This window comes from Mastigoproctus giganteus, chromosome 6 (assembly GCF_048544385.1).
Source record: "Mastigoproctus giganteus isolate SK-2022 chromosome 6, ASM4854438v1, whole genome shotgun sequence".
NCBI lineage: Eukaryota > Metazoa > Arthropoda > Arachnida > Uropygi > Thelyphonidae > Mastigoproctus > Mastigoproctus giganteus.
Genome location: NC_143580.1, coordinates 178801582 through 178825127, shown reverse-complemented (window position 1 = coordinate 178825127; position 23546 = coordinate 178801582). Strand labels below are relative to the sequence as shown.

Here is a 23546-nt window from a genome sequence, read left to right as displayed (position 1 = left end):
ACCACTGTTCCTGTTCAAGGATTTATCCGAAGATTTTATATTTAACGATTCCAACCAGGTACGTTTTAGGTAATGGTGGGATCTGTCTACCACCACGACATCGCGGTGTGGGTCGATGTCGTGGTGGGTTGTCCAGACATGTTCGGCGATAGCTGAGTGTTCTATATCCGCTAAACGGATCGCTCTTTTGTGCTCCGAGAGACGTTTCTCGAGTCGACGTCCAGTCTCTCCAAAGTAGCAGTAAATCTTTTTCAGCCAAATTCTAGTGTATATCCCCCCCCCCGCCTTCTTTATTTGTACGCTCTGTGTGTAACTATAATAAATTCTTAATGAATCCAGAGCGCGTAGGCCTGTTTCGTTACTATAAAAATAGTAACAGAACTAAAATACCTTGGAGTGGTCTTTGATTCAAAATTAACTTTTTACCCCCATTTGATCTACTTGGCGAAGAAAGTGAGAAATTATGCAGGTATGATTGCCAGGATAAGTCGAGCAGACTGGGGACTCAAAAGAAAGACCCTGGCAATCAGATACCGTGCAATGTTCCTACCTGTTATCATCTATGGAGCCGATGCTTGGTTCACCCGCTCAGCCATAGTAAGAAATAGGAATAAATTAGAATCGATACAAAGGACTCACTATTACCAGAGCATGTCACACCGTAAGCACACCTGCTGGCCGGAGCTCTCCCACTTTACCTGGAAGTACCCAAAAGAGGATTATATTATAGATTTAAAAAGGGCATACACACAGAATTTCTGGGGATAGCCCTTGATACAATCAACACCTTCAATGCTGAAAGAATAATAGCCACAAAGCTCCATGAGCTATGGCAAACAAAGTGGGAGCAGGAAACCAGAGGTATAGTTACCAAAAGGTTTCTGCCACGGGTGGCAATTGTTAGCCCAAAACCACCCCCGGACCTTTTGCAACATTTATATTTACAGGTCATGGCTCCCTGAAGGCAAAACTAACCTCCTTAGGAGCTGTTGTTGTTGTTGTCGTCGTCATTTGGTTTTTAGGAGCATTAACAACTAAGGCCATATTGCTCCGGAGATATGCGGTGGTCATTCCCTGACCTTTCCGCATCCTCCGTATTTGGTGGCTCACGGGCTCGAACCACGGTCTAATCAAGAAGCATGTGCTACGCACTGCTGCTCCTGGCCACCTGGCTACGGAGGCGCCCCTTAGGAGCTGACTGATGACCCAAACTGCACCTGTGGCGAGAGTGAAGACTTGGCACACATTCTATATGAATGTATAATATATGACATTATATTATTTGGTTGGTTGGTTGGGGATTTATTTGGCACATGAGCATCTATGGCCATAGTGCGCCACAGGGGAGAAGATGGCTAGTTGTTGGGTTTTATTGGCGCATTAGCAACTAAGGCTATACAGGGGAAAAGAACATGTGTTCATCATAGAAGAGGAAAATTATAAAGCCTTTACATCTTTCACACAGAAAATATTCGAAATGTACAGAGCTATCCAAAGAATGGCAATTCAGTTTCCTCCCCCCAGCAATTAAACAATAATCAATAGTTAAAGTTGCCCAAGTTTCTCACCACGCCCAGATGACTTAAAAACTGTCAGGATAGCAGTATTCTGTGCCTTGACAAAACTCCCCAGGACTACCCTGCTATGTGTAGGAACCTGGGCCCCACACCAAATAAGTTACCATGTAGGGGAGGGAGATGTACAGGCAGCCAGGGAAGCAGATTAGCCGAAAAATATCAGTAAGCTAGTAGCAAAGGAATGCAATGTAGAATGAAAGAAGAATGAATAAATGAGAATGAATAGGCCGGGCACTGAGTGAACTAGGAATTATGGTAAAAGGGAATAAATGACAGTTTTGGTGAAAGAGTGACCTAGCATGAGAGAACGAGAGAGTGAATGGGAATGAATGGAAGAGCAAATGAAATTGGCGGAAAGAATACAAAGTTAAAAATAACTTACGTTACTTTATATATACTAACAAACATTTACTAATAACACAAACACTGCATTCTCCCGTGGCCTGCACCACAACTGAAGAATAACAGTAAGTTGAGGTGCCTAGAGAGTGCAGTGCAGAAAGCAAGAGTTGAATAAATGAAATGAAAGCCAGAAGAATGAATGAAAGTGTAAGTGTGTGAGAAAAGAACACAAATCATAAAAGCTACAGTTAAGTACACACTAACCCTAGTTTTAATTATTATTTAAATTTATACTACACATCATTGCATCCCTCCCTGAGAAAAAGAGTGTGAGTGAAAAAATAAAATAATATATATATATATATATATATATATATATATATATTAAAAAACTTGGAAAAAAAATAATAAAATATAAGCAAAAAGTATAAAAAAAAAAAGAAAAGAAAAAAGAAGAATGCAAGTAGAGTGAGAATGCAGATTATGAATGAAGTAAATGTGTGTCTCTTCCACCCCTTAGCCTGGTGGGTTCCCCACTGCCAAGTTAACATATCCCACCCCCGGAGCGGGAATGGCAGTTTGACCTTCCTACCGGATTCGACACTACATGGACATGACAACCATCACCGACAAAGATATACTGCCAAATGTCGACATGCCATTTGGCAATCTGAACTGGGTACTCTAAACTGGTTCCCTTTAAAACCCATCCCCAGGCAGGGGAGGAAGGAGACAGGTCTCTGTCTCCTCCCTTCCCTCATACTTCACCTGGTGGGGCTTGTTTCCACCGATCTCTTTGGGGATGTCTACTCTATCGTCCCCATTCTTCTATCTTCTTTCCCCCAGTCTCTAGTCTCCCCCCTCACTAAACCGACCGAGTACACCCCTTAATGATGCTGGCAAATTCTAATCAACGTCTAAATTCTACAGCTTTCTTGTAAATCTTTTTCAGCCAAATTCTAGTGTATATCCCCCCCCCCCCCGCCTTTTTTGTTTGCCACTGAAATCCTTGGAAATTAGGTGGTGGAGCCTACCAGAGTACTTAAATAATCTACTGGGTGCCTGACCTGCCTCTTTGTGGCAAAGTGTGGGCAACTGTGGGTCCCAACAGCTAAATGGTCAGAGAAACAACAGAATATAACGCTACACAACAGACCACTCTCCACATACTTTTTAAATCTCTGGCCTCCACAGAGGCCTGTGTCACTCACAAAGAATACAACACAGAGATGGGAGAAACCTCTGGTGCTGTCAGACAACTAACACACTTTGTAGGGGTACTTACTGCATCATTGCTATGTATGGCGTCGCGTACCTTGTGCGGAATGGCACAATGGTGGGGACAATATATCATTTCATGCCACATTTTCACCACAATTTTTGTCAATCAATGGATGCAAGTTATTCCCATTTGAAAACTTGCCTGGAGTGCACCAAAAAGCACTTGCACTTCAAAAAAGTCTAACACCTAGATTTCTAGACAAGGTCACATATTAATTAAAGATTACACTGATGACTAATCTCCCTCAGCATAGGCAAATCACAAATATTGTTTCCACTTTAATTAACAGTTTTCCTCTTTGATTTGTAGAATATTGTACCCAAGTCTGGGGTGGTACTCCCAAAATCTATCTAAAGCATCTGTCCAAAAGGGCCCGTCGCATTAATTAAAGACCTGTTTTTTATGAAGTCCGTCTATCCCTGTCAAATAGATGTTCAATTTTTTTTAAAAAGAGATACATCCATGGATGCTGTTCGTCTGAAGTGGCATTTGTAATTCCCCTACACTATTCCAAACCAGTTGGCATCCACTCACTGTCCAACTCCAAATTGGGGTTGGAAGAGGGTAAAATTGCCAAAGGCAATTTTCCTATATAAAGGTTTTATTGCTTGTAATCTGTGGAATACATAGAGTTGATCATAGCTGGACATAACAGTGCTACAGCAGATGCCTTTGTGTGTGTGTTTTAGATACAAAGAGCATGAGGAAATTAAGTCAGTAGGTTGGTATTGTGATGGATGAAATTGAGTGATTGAAAAACAAGGGTAAATAATGAATTTAATACATTAAACTTACCTCAGGCAGGCGTGATCCAGGAACACTTGGAAAATCATGATGTTCCATGTGATAACCTACATTGAAAGTAATCCAATTTAAGGGGCCATAGTAAGAGTATGTTTCAAAGCCCTTTCTGAACATGTAATGTTCAGAAATAAAGTGTCCTGCAACTGGATGAAGACCCATTGCCAACAGAGAGCCACCAATCATGTAGATAAGAATTCTGGGCCCTACAGAATATAATATATGATTTCATTACAATTAAAGATTCATTTTAATCACATTTCATCCTTGAAACTAAATGTTATACTCAAAGCCATTTGTGTCAAGCAGTTCGGCTTCAGATAGCATAGGATTTGAAGGACATTTAAGTAAAGCATGGGTCACTAACATTAATAAAGACTGCAATTTAAACTTGAATTTTATTTATGCTTTGCTATTAATGAGAAAGCTATTTTTTAGACATGTGGAGTTCTCAATTTTATTTTTGTTAAACCAGTCTAAATTTAATAATGAAAATAGCAATAAGAGCTTAATCGACAGTACTCACCTCAATTGATCTGCTTAGTTATATGGTGAAGTGGAAATGAAGTTTAAAATAAGTTGAAATAAATAAATACGGAATTGTTAAAACCTGTAATTAAAATTTGCTCAAGGAAGAAGTGCACTACCTCGTCCATGGTTGTCATTTATAAAATATTAATATGAGAACAAGGTGAAGCCAATAGTCACAACTAGCGACTTTTGTGTAAAACGTCTTTGGTTGGCAATGATAGGAGAAAAGGAATTATGTATTTAAACAATTCCTATTTTCCATAATGCATTTCGAGACATGTGGGAACCTTACGTGTATAAGGTTCCAGACTGGTCTGGAACCTTATTACCAAGATCTTAATACCAAGAATGGTATCATAATTTTCCAGTAAAACTTTGTTTTCACTGACTAAATCAGCAACATATCCAGATTTCACAGCCAAAGTATAAGAATTTAGCATGCCTTTAGATATAAACAACCTCCTTATGACCTTGCAAATATCAACAGTACCAGACAAAAACTTATCCAGTTATTAATGCTCTTCCAGCTACTGGAATGATAGATGCAAATAACATTCCTCAGTTCAACAGTATTGAAGAGTTCATTCACTGACTGCTCCCTATTTGGAATCATCAGATGAATTCCAAAGGAACAGCTCCATTTCCAATTAAGAAATGAGCATATCAAATTACTTCCCAAAAGAACTAGGCTGACTTAAACTAAACATTTCTGGCTGATATCTCATGCAACTAGCCTTTTCAAAGTGCCATAAGAAACTTTGTCAGAAGTCTTGCAACAATTTCATCCACTTCCTTCCAGAGATTTATTACTTAATGTCCAACCAGTCTGTGATCAATCTTATCACCTCTAGAAATTTCTAACAGCATTTGAAGAAACTATTACTATGGTTTAACTTTCCTTAATACTGAGAATGCACTTGACAGTTGATATACACAGACTAATAGATTAACAGTAGCCGCTGGCAGAGTTGAAAGCAATTCTTGCACTGCTTCTATGGAAATGAGCAGCAGCCTGGAAAACAAGGTGCAGGGGATTCTAGAGACTGCTGGGAGTCATTGCAGAACAAGTAAATACATGGGTTCTGTTAGGGTAGCTAAGAATAGGAACAGGTGCATTTATACCTGCGTATACATTAATGCTAGGAGTTTGGTAAATAAATTTGATGAATTTGAGGTGTTGGTCAAAATATCAAAGGCAGATATTGTTCGGATATCAGAAACATGGCGTTACACAGTTATAAGGAATGGAGAAATGGAATTTGGGGAGTACAATGTGTACAGGAAGGACAGAAAGGGAGGAAGGGTTATGCTAATAGTTAAGAAACACAAAATCCAAGGAAGTACAGCCAGTCGACATGGGTGGACAGAGCAGTGTCAAGTCAGTTTGGTGTGACATTAGCACTGGAAAAGCAAAATTGAGAGTAGGAGTGTGTTATAGGCCTAATAACTCTGATGAGTATAATAAACAACTCTACAGAGAAACAGGGTGGGCCAGTAAATCATAGTCTTATAATGGGGGATTTTAATTTCCCAGATAGTTACTGGAATTTGTGGGTTGGTCACTCACACAATATCAAGGCTTCTGTGGATTTATTGGATGATTGTTTTCTACATCAGCATGTTCGGGAGGCAACTAGAGGTAATACTCTTGATTTGATTATCAGCAGTGATTCTTCATGCATTAAGAATCTGCAGATAAATGAACCACTAGGTGGCAGTGATTATAGTGTGCTAAAGTGGGATTTACTCAAAGAAGTAACTACCACCAGGGGTAAAGGGAATGGTTTTTGCTTTCGTAAAGGTGACTACGGTGGCTGAGACAGTTTTTAAATTCTATATGGTGGGACCAACTGATGATGTTACCAACAGTAAATTAAAAATGGGAAGCAGTCAAAGAATTAATCTTGGAAGCTACTAGGCTTTTCATACTAACTAAGAAATATTGTTCAAGATTTAGGCCTAAATGGATGTCAGATGAACTAATGAGACTTGTGGCAGAGAAGAAAATTGCATGGGATACATATAAATTAATGGGTGACAGGGAAGCTTATGATAGATATAAGTTGATCTGCAACCAAGTCTCAAAAATGGAGGTTAGGCAGATTACGAGAAATCTTTGTCAAACGATGCAAAGAAAAACAGCAAAGAGTTCTTTATTTATATAAACTGTAGAATGAAGGGAATGAATCAGATTGGTCCACTTGATATCGATGTTTCAACTGTTGATGATCCTCATCAACAGTTGAAATATCGATATCAAGTGGACCTCTCATAGTGAGCTAGATGATTTTGTAATAATTGAGAGCAAAGTGGAGGAGAAATTGTTGAAGATAAAGATAAGAAAGGCACCTGGGGTGGATGGGATCTATCCAGTTATATTAAAGGAGGCAGCAAAGGAAGTAAGCAAACCCCTAGCCATAATTATGAGAGCTTCTTTGGTCTCAGGGGAGGTACCCATAGACTGGAGATGTGCAAATGTAACCCCAATTCACAAAGGAGGATCAAAGGCTGACACAAGTAATTATAGACCTGTTAGTTTAACTTCTGTTCCAGGAAAATTAATGTAAAAGTAAAGTGCAGCCATTATCAACCCACAGCAGGATGGAAGCCTCCTCAAGAATTCATGCTGAGGGAAAAATGGACCATAATCTGCCACGCCGGTCCAGTGCGGGTTGGCAGATAGACCGTATTCAGCAGTCAGGGGCTTGAACCCTGGTCTACTCAAAGAATGTGTGCTACTGCACTTCCGCTCCTGCCCACTCGGCTACGGAGGCAGGCACTGGTTAAAGAAGCACTGCAGGATCATCTAGACAAGACTTCAGTTATAGCTCTGACACAGCATGGGTTTGTTAAGGGGAAGTCTTGTCTGACCAATTTGATTGGATACGATAATGTTGTCACAAAGGAACTGTATGCAAAGAATAATTTTGATATCAATTTTGATCTTAGAAAGGCTTTTGATACTGTTTCACAAATTGGAGCAGTGTGGCATTGGATATAAATTGCTGGTATGGATAAAGGGATGATTGAGTGGGAATCAATAGACACTGCTCTTTGTGGACTAATGTTATTAGTGGAGTCCCCCTGGGGTTCAGTGTTGGGTCCATTGTTGTTCTCTGTATTTATTAATGATACTGATGATGGTACATCAGGCTTAATGTTCGTAGATGATGCGAAGGTTGGCAGGGTTGTTAACGACACTAGTGACAGTAAGCTACTGCAACAGGATCTAGAAAAGTTGAGCAGATGGGCTAAGAGGTGGCAACTGAAGTTTTACATTGACAAATGCAAAGTACTGCATATGGGAAGCAGTAACCCCAGAGTAACATATCAACTTGTAGTGCACTCAGGATGGTAGAGAATGAAAAGGATCCAGGGGTAATTGTGCAGTGAGATATGAAGTTTTCTGTGCAGTGCAGACTGTCTGCAAGAGTAGCTCATGGTGTCGTGTCTTGTCAATGATATACAGAAATTTTTCTAGCAGGGATAAGGAAGTGATTATCCCCTTGTATAAGGCAATGGTCAGGCCACACCGTGAGTACTGCACACAGGTCTGGAGGCCTCATTTTAAGAAGGATGTAGAACTGCTGGAATGAGTACAGAGAAGGACAACAAGATTAGTGAATGGAACAAAGGATTGCTCTTATGAAGAAAGGCTTAAATTTTGCAAATTACAGTGACTGGAGACTAGGCACTTGCGAGGTGATTTGATTGAGGTGCATAAGGCCTTGAATGGGTTGAGCAAGCTTTTTGGTGATGGGATTCTTCCTCTTGCTCAGAATAATTGCTCGAGAGGACAAATTCAAATTGAGGAAAGACAGTTGTAGGACAGATGTGCGAAAATTTGCCTTCAGCCAGTGGGTGGTTGATTGCCGAAACAAACTTCCATCTGTTGTTGTAGAAGTTGATAGCTTAAATAGATTCAAGGCAGAACTGTACAAACATTTCAAGGAGTGGTGGGTGAAATGAGGATTTTTTTTTTTTTTTTTGCGGATGCTGTATAAGCTTGCTTTCTTGTATCATATGCCTTTACTAATGCTAATATCTTCTGCCCTTCTTTCAGAGGTCTACTTAATTAAATGTGACTCTCCACAATTTTTCTCAACACTCCTATCCTGTTGAACTCTAACCAAAAATGACTAACTTCACACGATCAATTAATGAAAGAGTACCCCAGGGAGGTTTACTGACTGGGTGAAAGTTTGATCTTTGAAGCTTTACAGGCCCCTTTTGTTATGCAAATCAAATATCTGATTCCTTATGCAGATAACTTTAATCTAATGATTTCCCTATTTAAAAAGAATATATCAATGCAACCACAGCCATAATTAGCTATTGCTGTTTGTTTGGAGTTTCAGTGTAACAATTACTACAGCCACATTGCACCTAACAGATGGTATCAGTGTACCCACCCTCCTCTGTCCTCTTAGAGCAGTGGTTCTTAAACTTTTTAATGTGAAGGCACCCTAAATCCATTATGAAAAATGCCTGGCACCCCCAGCACCGGGCACTGGCAGAGTATTCTGTAAGGTGGTGCTGTTTCAAATACAGTGTACACGATAGACGGCTCGGCTGTTCCATATATGTAGGTGTATGTGGACATGTGTTTTTGTAAAGGGTGGCACCTAGAACATCTGTTCAACTCCGCCTCTTATCTCTGTGAAGAACAGTATCACTACAATTGGGCCAGATGTGTGTGATTTAGGTTTGTGTGTGTTCTGCTGTTGTGTCTGGCCACTTGGCTACCCAGAAGCATCAGTCACCTGGACAGATGATTCTGGGTACTCGTCCACACCACGGGAAGGTGGGCCAGTCCCTGTAATGCACGTACTGTCTCAAAAGAGACTCTGACCCACATGATGTTGCCAGCAGGTAGGTCAGGATCCTCTGGGGGCCTTCCAGAGTGGCAGTCAAAAAAAGAAAGAAAGAAAAAAAAAAAAAAAAAAAACCACCCATGGTGTTGGTAATGGGGAAAAAAAAAAAATAAAAAAAAAAATAAATAAATAAAACAAAATAAAAAAAAAGAAAAGAAAAAAAATATATATAAAAAAATAAAAATAATAAATAAAAAAAAAATAAAAAAAAATAAAGAAAAATAATAATAAAAAAAAAATATATATATATAATAAAAGTAAGTGTGGAGTGGCTGACTCCAAACAAAATGGAAGAAGGAGCAGGAGAGGGAAAAAAAAAAAAAAAAAAAAAACATCGTTGTCTAATCCACTTCGGGCCCAATGCCAGGGGTGTTGACCACTCTATATGATCTCCTCCTTCGAAAAAATACTTCCATAGCAAAATTGTGAAGAGCAAATAAACATTCAGGGGTTTGGAGTAACTGGTCTAATTGGTTTTCTGATATTGGGATGGTGGTCACTAAATCTTGCCTCAAGTCTTCGTACAGAATACAGTCAAAAAGGAGGTGCCTCCAGTTTTCCTTGGCTCCACAGTAGCACAGGTCAGTCGTGCAGATGCCTAGTTGGTGCAGTTTTTCATTAAGAGAGCCATGTCCAGTAACTAGGAAGGAAGTCTCCATGGTGAGGGAAAGCCAGGATTGGACCAAATTAGAGGATGTAAAGGTTACATCAGGAAGGAATCTTCTAGTAACCACTCCAACCTGGGATGTATCCCATCGGGTCTGCAAGAGATTCACTAACTCGTTGTAGCATCTGGCTTTCTCAGCTTTTGGGTCAGTGTCAAGATCAAGCTCGATGTCAAGGAACTTAATGGGGATGCTGTTTTTGATTCTAAATACTAGTCCTCTGTAAGCAGCATACAAATCCAGAGGAAGAGTTCCAGCTATGACTTGGATGGCTGCTGTAGAAACTGTTCTACAAACTCTCAGGGTAGCCAGTAACATTGTATGTTGGATGGAACTCAATCTGTTTCTCATCTTGACCAAGCCAACTCGGTGAAACCAGGCACTGGCTGCATATGTGATAATTGGAAGGAAGACTGCTTTATAGTACAGATGAAGTGTCCTCTTGGAAAGGCCCCAGTCATTCCGGGAGATACGAATAATGGAGCCAGAGAGCTGTTGTTGATTAAGGGTTTAATGACACAAGGGCATCAATGGCCAAGATGTGTCTTTTCCAAGTTTTGATGTAAATCAAACATTTTTTTTTTTTAGATTTGTTTGTCAAATCTGATTTGCCGAATAAAATTAAGCAACTCATCTATATTCGCAGAATTGTCTAAGATCTGTTGAAGAGTAACTGGATTCTGGTTATTGCATGAACTCTGAAAACAAAGCAATCTGGAATTTCTGAATCGAGGGCATACCAAAAGAATGTGTTTTACGGAAAGCTGAACTTGGCATTGGACACAGAGTGGGGGATTTTTGTTTGCCAATAGATGAAAATGAGTAAGATGAGTATGGCCAATTCTCAGTCTGGCAAGTATTACTTCTTCTCTGCGACTCTCTCTGATGCTGGAATTCCATATTTCTGGAATAACAATCAGGTAGACATTATATACCTTGATCTACAGAAAGCCTTTGATTCAGTACCACATAAGTTGCTTTGCCTCAAATTAAAGAACACAGGTCTGTTAAGTAATGCCTTATCACTTATGTCTAACTTTCTTGAAAACAGGAAAAGCAGAGTTAATTTTGAAGGAAGATACTCCTCCACTTTCCATATACAAAGGGGAGTCCCTCAGGGTTCTCCTCTGGGGCCACTACTCTTTGCTGTATATATTAATGACATACAGGATTGTATGCAACATGTTGACATCAAAGTGCTCTCCTATGCAGACGACTTGAAAATATACAAAACCATCAAAACAACTCAAGACTGTGAATCACTGGAAATTGGACTAGACACCATCACCCGATGGATCACAAACAATGGTCTAACACTAAACTTAAACAAATGCTGCACCATGTCTGTCACAGACTATCATAAAAAACACAAGATTATTTATCCCTATAAAGCTAAGAATCATGAGCTATCGAGAATACATGAGGTCTCAGATTTGGGAGTATGGTTTTCTGAGAAGGGAAACTTCAACACACATGTAAATAAAACTACAGCTAAGGCCTCCAAATCCCTTGGACTGGTTAAAAGAATCTGCTTTGATTTCACTAATGTACAGCTCATAAAAACAGCTTGCATAATGATCATCAACCCAATTCTAGAATATGCCTCTCAAATCTGGAATCCTCACACCAAAATTCTTATAAAACAACTGGAACGTATTCAGAAATCCATAGTCAGATTCCTGGTGTACAAATCTAGGTTGGAATTGAACACAAAATCCTACAATGAATGGTGCATTCACTTTGGGATTGTACCACTCTACCAAAGGAGAGCTGCGGCAGACTGCAAATTCCTAATGCATCTAGTGGCTGGCAAGCTCGATGCCCCCGAGCTGCTCTACCTCATCAACTTCAGCTGTCCTCCAAGAGTCTTGAGAAGACAAAATATGCTGGCACAAGAGCCATTCAGAACTGATCAACTCAGATTCCACTACTTCAACAGAACTGTAAAACTGCTGAACGACTCCAACATTGATATCCTATATGAAAACATTAATATCAAAAAAGAACTACAAAGGTTTTTCAATCAAACTAATAGAGAATAAAAATAAATGATTAATTTAATAATAACAACAATAATAATACTATAAAGATAGGTATACTTAGCCTTAACAAAAAAAAAAAAAAAAAAAAAATCTTTTTTTTTTTTTTGTTTACTTTTTCTTCAAGGAACTAAGTTAAGTAATAACAATTGTATAAAAAAGAAAAAAAAAAAAAAATTTTGGTATAACAATTAAGATTAATAACACAAAGCAATTAATTCAACTAATTAATGTGAACAATCAAGAAAAGAAAACAACATAATGCTTAGAAATACTAATTTCTCTGTTACCACAGCTTTGCTAAAATGCAAATGGTTTGTAACGCATGATATGCATTGTATATGTTGTAAATTGACTTTGTATATTTGAAATTGTATATTGATACCTGACATTGTGTATAGATTGTAAATAGAAGGATTACTATATTTCTACGGTCAAATTCCTCCTCTGTAAGGCTTCGGCTGTTTTGGAGTAATAATAATAAAAAAAAAAAATTCATATGGTGAAAACAAAGCAATCTGGAATTTCTGAATCGAGGGCATACCAAAAGAATGTGTTTTACGGAAAGCTGAACTTGGCATTGGACACAGAGTGGGGGATTTTTGTTTGCCAATAGATGAAAATGAGTAAGATGAGTATGGCCAATTCTCAGTCTGGCAAGTATTACTTCTTCTCTGCGACTCTCTCTGATGCTGGAATTCCATATTTCTGGATTAGGTTTTATTTCCTGCAGTTTATCGTTGATTTCATTTTTCCGTATTTGAGCCCATTCATTTTCACTTTCTCTAATAATGATTGGACTAAAATCAGTGTGTGGAACTATCATTGTTTTATTTGGCAGTTCTGATGCTGACTTAGCTGCAATGTCTGCTTTTTCATTGCCTTCTATTCCGCAGTGTCCTGGGATCCAGCAAAGAGTTATTTCAGATTGTTTCTTTTGACAGAGGGTGATTAGAAAGTCAATTTCTTGTAGGAGAGGATGACGAGAATGTCGTTTACCCTGTATGGCTGAAATAGCACTGAGTGAATCCGAATATATTAAGACAGAGAGGGACGACTGTTGACATATTTCACTTAATGCAAGCTGTATAGCATACAGTTCTGCAGATAGAATGCTGCACTCAACTGGAAGGGATTTTGAAATTACATGCAACGGGAGCACGGCTGCTGCACCTACATGTGATTGGGTTTTAGATCCATCCATATAGATTATGAGTTTCCCAGTGTGTTGCGAAGTATAGTTGGCATGCAACTGTCGGATATTACATAGTGGAATGGCATTTTTTGGCCACTGAGCGAAATAAAGATCAATGTTTATATGATGTTTATTCCATGGAGGTAAAGGCATATATTCACTTTCTGCAATTTTATTGAGATCGAGTTTCCACTTTTTTAATACCTCTTGAAGACGAATCCCAGCAGGTCTGGGTTCATTAGGCTTGGATTCATAAAGTGTTGGCCATAAAGGTTGGTTGAGGTATACCCAACAGGGGTGAGTTGGAAAGCTTCTTATTTTGGCAGCGTATTGGCAGAGTAGGTGTTGTCTTCTAAGATAAAGCGGAGGGTCGTGTGCTTCTATATACAAGCTTTGTACAGGCGAGGTTCTGTAGGCACCTAGTGCTGATCGAAGGGCACTGTGTTGAATGGTGTTCACAGACCGTAAGATGCTTTTTTTTAGCTGATGCATATACTATGGCTCCATAGTCTAATCGTGACCGGATTAGAGCACGATACAAATTCAGCAATGACTGTATGTCAGCACCCCAAGATGTTGAGGATACTGCACGAAGGATGTTTAGTTTCTGGAGGCACGTAGTTCGTAGATAGGTCACATGTTTACGAAAATTTAATTTGGTGTCTAAATTCAGACCCAATAATCTTATGGAGTCTGTCATCGGTATTTCTCTGCCTTTCAGTTTTAATACAGGTTATGGATGAAGCGATCGTAATTTACAGAAGTGTATTGCTGCTGTTTTCCCCTCGGTTAATTGATAGCCGTTGCTTTCTGTCCAAATTTCAATTTTGTTTATTGCTATCTGTAGTTGTCTTTCAATGGTAGCCATGTTCGATGATTGACAGGAAATAGCAAGATCGTCTGCATACATATAAACTTCTACCCTGGATGGGATGTCTCTTATAATGCTGGTACGTAATGCAAAGAGTGTGGCACTTAAAATCGATCCCTGAGGTACTCCTTCTTCTTGTGTGTGAATTTTGGACAGTTCATTCTGGAATCTTACTTGAAAGGTACTGAGGTGAAGAAAATTCTGAATGAATCTAGGCAGGTTACCTCTCAGTCCAAGTTTGTATAAGTCTTGGAGGATTCCATATCTCTAGGTTGTATCGAATGCTTTGGTAATATCGAAAGTTATCATTACCATGTGCTGTTTTTTAAGAAAAGCATTTCGAATGTGAGCTTCAACCTTGATGTGGACATCAGTTGTACACCTGTTACGGCGGAAACCAAATTGATGGCATGATATAGCATCTTGATCTTCAACAATCCAGACAAGTCTCTTGTGTACCATCTTTTCTATTATCTTTCCTAAACAGCTGGTCAAAGATACAGGATGATAACTATTGGGAGAGGAAGCATCTTTCCCGGCTTTCGCTATGGCTACCACAACTGACTGATGCCATGTATCAGGGTAAACATTCTCCTCAAAGATTCTATTGTAAAATTTTAGTAGTATAGATTTTGAGTTTGAGTTGAGGTGGCAAAGCATTATATAGAAAATGCCATCTGGTCCAGCAGAACTATTTCTAGAATTCTGGAGAGGTTCGTTGAGTTCATTCATAGTGAACGGAAGGTTATAAGAATGAGGTTGTTTTGTAACAAAGTTAATTTTATATTTTTCCATGGACATTTTTTTGCATCTAAATGAGTCTTCATAAGATTGAGATGATGAAGTGACTGCAAATGTTTTCGCTAAAGCCTCTGCAATATCAGTTGGAGAAGAAATATCTATTCCTTTCCAGGTCAAGATTGGGGCTTTGGTTTGTTGACACTTTCCACTGAGGATACGGATCTTTCTCCAAATTATTCTGGGGTCAGTGTTTCTGCAGATGGTAGAACTGAATCGAATCCACGCATCCTGTTTAGCTTTTCTACGAATTCGGCGTGCTTCAGGTTTCAGCCGTTTATAGTTTATAAGGTTCTCCATTGTAGCATTTCGGCGAAAAGTGTTCCAAGCTTTGTTTTGTTTCCTTTTGGCAAGATAGCAGTCCCTTGTCCACCAATTATTATACCTTTGTTTCGTAAGGTTAACTTTCGGTATTGCGCTGGTAGCAGCTCCAAGTAGTTGCTCTACTATATGTCTAGTGGCATTATTAATAGATGCAGTAAGAATCAAATGGTTATCAAATTGCACAGTTTTCGAAAACTTTTCCCAGTTAGCTCGGTGAAAATTCCACGTAATTTTTTGGTTAGATGTATAGTTTGTATCCGTCTGTATTTTGCAAATTATAGGAAAGTGATCGCTGTTGTGAAGGTCAGTTAATACTGTCCAATCAAAGCTAAGATAAATGGACGAGGAACATATGGACAGATCCAGAGCAGAGCTAGAACCTGTAGGCAAGTGGATATAAGTATGCACACCGGTATTCAGTAGTGTTAAGTGATGGTTATCAAGTACAGTTTCGATCATCCTCCCTCTACGATCTATGTTCGGGGAACCCCACAAAGGATGATGAGCATTTAGATCACGTAGAAAGCATACAGGTTGGGGCAGTTGATTAAGTAAATTGTCAAATTCTGCAATGGAACATGAAGCATTTGGTGGAATATAAATGGAGATAAGAGTGAGATTAATTCCAAGAGCAATACGAACGGCTACTGCTTCTAGATTAGTGGAAAGCTGAACGATTTTCGATGGTACATTACTACGAACTAATATCGCTACTCCTCCTCTTGCTGGAGACTCAGAACATCTGTCACATCTATATAGTGTATACCGTGAGAAGTATGGGGTATAATTTGATGATAAATAAGTTACCTGTAGACAAATACATGCAGGATCATGCTGGTGCATTAAGTACTTTAATTCGTCAAGATTGCTTCTTAGTCCTCTACAATTCCATTGAATAATTTTCTGCATTACTTGGGTTTAGGTTAGGTGGATTGGTCTGATCGTTTGTTTTTCCCTCGATCCTGTTTATATTTCTCTCGTTTTGAAAAGACTGGGCGAGTAATATCCATCTCATCATCAGCATGAGAACAGGATCTTCATTTAACTTCTCATCGATTTCCATAGTTCGTTCAGTTGGTTTATTTTGTGCACGATGAGAATCTTTCTCCTTCAATAATGTGCCTGAGTTGGGAACGTCTTGTTGTGGCTTGGATGGTTTTGTATTAGTAAAATTTGATGGACTCTTTGTCTTTGTTGCTGTCAGTGTCTCATCATCCGCAAGGATGGATCTAGCCCATTGAATAAGAGATAATTTAGGAGGAATAGTAATATAAGTCTGTGTAGAAAATTCTTTACTGTTTTTGACTGCATTGGAATATGTTTTGGCAGGCATTACATTTAATATCTGTTTACGTGCCTCTTGGTAAGATACATTTTTCTCTACCTTGTACTTCATTATTTTCTTTCCCGTTTTCCATAATTCGCAAGTTCTAGAATATGCGGGGTGAGTACCCTGGCAATTGGGACACTTTGGCGTTGCTGCTGTGCATTCAGTTTGGGAATGGTCTGATGAGCCACACAGGGGACAGATTGTCTTACCTTGGCATGCTGTTTGAGAATGACCATACTTCTGGCATTTAAAGCATCTAAGTGGATTTGATATATAGGGTCGGATCTTACAGGAAAGGTAGCCAGCTTTTACTGATTCTGGGAGATTCGGACTGCTGAAGGTAAGGATAACATTTCTTGTGGGTGTAAGGACACCATCTTGTTTGGTCATAATTCTCTTAGCACCGACAACACGTTTTTTTTTTTTTTTTTTTTTGATTTGGTAGTTGTTGGCGCATCGGCTTCTGTGGCCATATTGCACCTCCCAAGGTTTTTGCAGTACTTTGATCCAAGCCCGAGGCGGGAATCGAACCCGCGACCTTTGGGTTGCCGGGCAGGTACTTTACCCACTCGGCTAGCCCGGTCGGCCACAACACGTTGTGCTTTAAGTTCTTCGGCAATTTCTTCCTCAGAAACATTAAGGAGGTCCCATTCCGAGATGACTCCCTTTGAGGTGTTTAAAGTTCTGTGCGGTGTTACCGAAATGGGAAGGCCTCCGAAGGTCGTTTGCTTCAGGAGTTGTCTAGAATGACTGGGATTGGATGTCTCTATAAGAAGATCTCCTGAGCGAAGGTGTTTGACAATTTTGGGAGTACCTGCTACAGCCTCTATGCTTTTCTGCACAAGAAATGGTGATAAGCTACTAAGAGGTTTCGTTGGTAACGAGTGTACAATTAAAAAAGCAGGTAGGTCATGTGAAGAATCATCTTTTTTGATTCTTTTTGCTTGAGATGACTCAAGTTCATGCGAGCACGTAGGCTCTACAGTCGGTGATATTAAGGGATCCATGTTTGCTCCTTTTCGCCCTGAGTATTAGATTAATACTCAGACTACCAGCCCCGCCACGTGGAGGCAGGAGCGGTGCCACCAGTGACCAAGCGATAAGAGATTAGTGGTTAGTGTGTTAGAGAAATTGGTTATATATATATAAATATAAAAGAAAGGTGTCTTTCTTTCCTGAAAAAGCCAAAATTAAATAATTTTATAAATAAAGAGGGTTTTAACAATCTCTACAATCTGTCGCTTAGAGAAAAAACGCTTTCAAATCACTTTGGAAATATCGCAATGATCACTCGCTTGGCACTTGGGGCCGCCAGAGAGCTTCTTGACTTTTGATCTGAGATGGGTGAGGTGTGGCAGGAAGCTCAGTTTGTGATCAATTACCACTCCAAGAATGGTAGCTTCAGTAACTATGGGTAGCCGGATTCCAGAGATTTTAACCTGTGGTGGACGCCTGAGATCTAGCTTGTGCTTAAAGAGCATCATTTTGGTTTTACTTGGGTTAATGTGGAGTTTGTTCAATGCTGCCCAGGAGGAGAGATCAGACAGGACCAGATTGGCATTATGTTCAATGGCACTCCTAGATTTTCCAGACACAATGATGGTAAGGTCATCGGCAAAGGCAACAACTTTGGTGTTTTCAAAAGAACGGGAGAGCCAATTCTGTAGAACCATATTCCACAACAAAGGCCCCAAAACCGACCCCTGGGGGCATCCCCGAGAGACAGGCCTGAGGACATGTTGATACTTAGATTTTAGGATAACAGTTCTTTCGGAGAAGTAGCTAAGGAAAAGTTTATATAATTGATGGGAACAGGAGGCAGACCGGAGGCGCTCTAAAGCGCTGTCCCACCAGACAGTATCGAACGCTCCCTCAAAATCGACAAAGATTGCCAATTCAAACTTAGCTTCGGAGTTTTCGATATGTAATACCAGGTCAAAAAGGGCCTCTTCAGAGGAGCGTCCTGGTGTGAAGCCATATTGATGTGGAGAGATTGGATTTTTCGCCTGGAAAAGCGCAGAGACTCTTAGGGCCATAAGACGCTCGAGAATTTTCCCGGGATTTGCCAAGAGTGCAATGGGATGGAAGGAGTGAGGATCTGAAGGTGGCTTGTGTGGTTTCTTTATCAGACGCAGAAGAACAGTAGGTGTATGTACATAAACACTGCGATGCGGTCAGCAATTATTTCATGATGACTTCTAATTTACACAGTTTCGACGACGTTTTGTAGCGATGGCCAAGATGTAAGCTGATGCTAAATTTGTCGTCGCGGCACTCCTATAATGAGTAAGTGGCACCCACTTTGAGAACCACTGTCTTAGAGTATCATGGATTTATATACAAATATTTAAACTATCCTTAACTTTGCAGTGGCTGTACAGCTGCTTTTTTTTGATTTTTGATTTGATTTGGTTTTATTGGCGCATCAGCAACTAAGGCTATAATGCGCCAAAACCTTGTCATAAAGATGGTTAAAATCTTTCAGTGACCTAACGAATTAGGTCACTAAGTCAGGGTATAAACTGTAAAAGACGAATATCAGTAAACAAGGTAAAAATAATAAATCTTAAAATAATAAGATTTTTAAATATGATTAAAAAGGTTTACTGATTTCAGGAAACTAAAAATACCAGACACATGGTCATTGTCGGATAAAATCTGACTGAGTGTATAAGGCTCAGTCAGATGGTTAAAAGCGATAAAACGAGCATTACTAAAACTGCAACAGTCACATAAAATATGTTTAATGGATAAAATGGTGTCGCATTGCTCGCACGTAGGAGGATCATCCGCCCTCAGCAGAAACGAATGTGTCAGATGACTATGTCCTATGCGGAGTCGGGCAAGAACAACATCCTCGCTCTGATTCCTGCGCAGACTGGACTGCCACGGTTCAATTACAGGCTTTATACGGTATAATTTATTCGCAGTCTGTCTATTCCACGAATCCTGCCATTGGGAATGTATCTTTTGATGTACTATTTGCCTGTAGTCTGTATAGGGGACTAACAGGCAGCGGATGTCATATTCGCATTCATGGAGAACGTGAATCTTCTGCTGAATGCTAGACAGAACTGGATGAGGATTATACTTCAGAGATATTAAAGCCTGTAACATGCTAAGAGAGTCGGAATATAAAATGAATCGTTGGTATTGGCATTTACTAATGTGATCCAAGGCTAACTCTACAGCGTGCAGCTCTGCAGTAAATATGCTGCACTCAGAGGGAATCTGCTCTGATATAGTGCTGTCTGTAAAGACAGCAGCAGATCCCACATATGATTCTGACTTCGAACTGTCTGTGTAGACTGGTGCGAAGTCGGAATATTCAGTTCGGTGTGCTGAATGAAGCTGCAGGTAGACACATGGAGTGTCCGACTTTCCCCAGTTTCTAAGCGACAAGTCGCATGCCGGGACACGAGCATGCCAGGGTGGAAAGGGTTGCTCTGATGTTTGGGCAACCTTGTCTACCTTGATATTAAGTTCTTTGAGTAGCTCTTGGAAACGAATACCAAAAGGACGATTGGCAGTCTTGCGGGTATTGTATAAATTTTCCCATCGTGGCTCAAAAACGAATGGCCACGTAGGATGGTCTGGCAGGGATTTCAGTTTTAAAGCATACTTTAAAGACAACTGCTTACGTCGAAGCGATAACGGTGGTTCGTTTGCTTCGACGTATAAGCTCTGGACAGGAGATGTGCGATATGCTCCAGTAGCAATACGTAGGGCCTGATGATGGACGGGGTCCAGCCATCGCAGGACACTGTCTCTGGCTGAGGAATATACCTGGGACCCATAGTCTAGTTTGGATCGCACAAGTGCACGGTAAAGCCGAAGAAGGATACATCTGTCTGCTCCCCAAGATGTAGAGGAGAGCGAGCGGAGAATATTAAGCCCACGTGTGCACTTTGTGCGGAGTTGACGGATATGATCCAAAAAGTTCAGTTTTTTATCGAATATGAGTCCCAAGAATTTTATGTTCGCTGCTACTGGAATGGCATTTTGTCCGAGCCTTAATTCAGGTTCAGGATGAAGATTACGCTTGCGACAGACGTGTACGCAAATGGTCTTCTCCGGCGAGAACCTGAAGCCATTAGCAAGTGCCCAGGAATTCAGACTATCAATGGCTTTCTGCAGTTGTCTTTCAATAACCCTCATGTTGCACGACTGGCAAAAAATGCTAAAGTCATCAACATAGAGGGCACTGTTTACAGTTGGAGGAAGTTGTTCTGTGATGGAATTTATTTTGATGGCAAAAAGCGTGACACTTAATACTGATCCTTGTGGTACTCCCTCCTCTTGGCTAAAAGAGCGAGAGAGTGAGAACTTGGAACGATCGATTGGCTAAAAAGTTTTGAATAAAAAAGGGGAGATGCCCTCTTAGGCCTAGGCTATGTAAATCTTTTAAAATGCCAAATCTCCAAGTTGTGTCATACGCTTTCTCCATGTCAAAGAACACCGACACCAAGTGTTCGCGTTTTAGGAAAGCATCCCGGATGGATGCTTCCAATCTGATAAGATGGTCCAAAGTGGACTGGTTCCTTTGGAAGCTGCACTGCATGCTGGAGAGAAGGTCATTTGATTCTAAATACCATATTAAATGATAATTAACCATTCTCTCCAGGATTTTGCACAGACAGCTAGTCAGAGCAATAGGACGATAATTGGTGATGACTTTTGGATCCTTTCCTGGCTTAGGAAAGGCAAGAACGATTGCCTTTCGCCAGGAGTCCGGAAACTGCCCTTCAGTAAAGATTCTGTTATAAAGAAGGAGCAGACAATCCATAGATTTTGGTGAAAGATGTTTAATCATTTCATAATGGATGCCATCTGGTCCAACAGCACTTGCTTTGGTAAGAGTGAGGGCTCTTTTCAGTTCCTCTATAGTGAATGCCCCGTTGTAGGGACAGAGGCCCTTGGACTTAAATAAGTGCTTGTTTTTCCAGTTTATGTTTCAGGACCAGGAACTCTGGGGAATACGAGGATGTTGCAGAGATGTTAGAGAATGTTTCCCCAAGAGCATTGGCTATTGCAGTTGGATCTGCAATAGCGCATCCATTATAATCTAGGATTGAAGAAGGGTGGGATGTATATTTTCCCTTCATTTTCCGGATTTTATCCCAGACTACCTTAGAGTTGGTAGACTGGTTAATAGATTATGTAAAACGGATCCACGATTCCTTTTGACTCTGACGACGGATGTAGCGTGCTTTGGCTCGTGCACGTTTGAAGGCTATAAGGTTGTTCGTGGTAGGATATCGGCAAAATATCCCCCACGCTTTGTTTTGAGCCTTTTTTGCTCAAAACACAGCGTGGTGATAAAAGTAAGCCCTCAGCACCTCGGAAGCCGAGGTGCTGAGGGCTTACTTTTATCAGTCCTGGGTCTATCTTTTTTGGGGAAGAATGGACGCTGTCCCGTGTCCATTTCTTCCTCCGCAAAGAGTTCCAAGACTGAATCTTCGGGTACCTCCTTCTGCTCGACATCCATCTTTTCTTGGGTACTAGGGGGGACTTCCCCTTTCTTATTCCTTTCTTTCATAATTACCTTTGTTAGTTGTGGAGCATTAGGAGGTACCGATATAGGAGTGGCAGCTGATTGGTCCTTCTGTGCCGGTTTTTGGGAACTTAAGAGATAACGTACGATGGGAGTGAAAGACTCCTTTGGAGGAATGGTCATGTCCGTCTGAGTTCCGACGGAACATCTCCCTGCTACCTTCTGGGTGTACGTAGGTCTGTTGATATTCAGGGGTTTGACCGATTTCCTTGCCTCCTGGTATGATATATTTAGCTCTGCCTTCAGCCGTTGAATTTCTTTTTCTTCTTTCCACCTCTGGCATGCCCGTGAGTAGGCCAGGTGTTCGCCTTCACAGTTAATACAGGTGGGTTTTGCGGCTGAACATGCTGTTGTTTTGTGGTCCTTTGCACCGCATCGAGCACATGCAAGGACTCCACGGCAGGCCATTTGAGAATGTCCATACTTCTGGCATTTAAAACACCGTAAAGGGTTCGGAACTTATGGACACACTGAACAATTAATGTATCCAGCTTTAATCTCGTCAGGAGGTTTAGGAGAGTTAAAAGTCAGGATAACGCTCCTGGTTTTAACAAGTTTTCCATCCCTTCACGCAGTAATTCTCTTGACGGCAATAACTCCATGGGGTTTTAATTCGGAGCAGATTTCCTCCTCGGTTATGTCGAGAAGGTCCCACTCCGAAATGACACCTCGATGAATTGAGTGTTCTGTGTGGTGTCACTGTTATGGGTATTCCTCCGATTGATGTTACTCGGAGGAGATGTTCTGATTGCCTGTCAGTTTTGGTTTCAATTAAGAGGTCCCCAGAACGGAGCCTCTTAACTGATTTGGGTGACCCTGCTAACCCATCTAACCCTTTTTGAATAAAAAAGGGCGACATTTTACCAATCGGTTTTTCAGTGGTGGAATGCATGATTAGAAATCTTGGGACAGGCCCTGATGATGATGTTTCAGATCGCTGCCTCTTTGTCGCAATAATATTATCTGCCTCTCCGTCTATGTTTTCAGATAGGGACCGGGTTGGGACCCCGAAGAAATAAGTTTATCAGGATTCATGGAGTTTTTTAAATTGTTCAGTGCCCGGGCTCCCCACCCACCACGGAGCCCAAAGGGACGCCCACTACCCGGCATGCAATAAATGCGCTCGGGAGTGGGACGGCAGGGCTACCCAGACACTATACCTGCACCGCTGCCAGCCTGAATCCTGTCCCTCGGACCATGAGGGTAGGGGCGTGGCACTGACACGGTTGACCCTCGCAGGCGAGCCTACTAGCCGATTGATCCTAGCCAGGCCTTCCAGGACCACCCATCTTGTCGAAGCAGGGGCCAAAGTGGTGTATTGAAGCTGGGCCCCTCAACCACCAGGATCCCCCTTTCCGAATTT

At 40.7% G+C, this 23546-nt stretch overlaps 1 protein-coding gene across 1 annotated transcript in view; it reads right to left on the bottom strand.

Moving 5' to 3' along the window:
* The window catches only part of ifc (delta4-sphingolipid-FADS-like protein ifc), a 97332-nt gene that overhangs the window by 3677 nt on the left and 70109 nt on the right, over nucleotides 1–23546 (bottom strand). The window contains exon 4 of the mRNA XM_090375534.1: nucleotides 3997–4208. Coding sequence (XP_090231660.1) covers nucleotides 3997–4208 — 212 coding nt within the window. The remainder of the gene's footprint in view (nucleotides 1–3996; nucleotides 4209–23546) is intronic.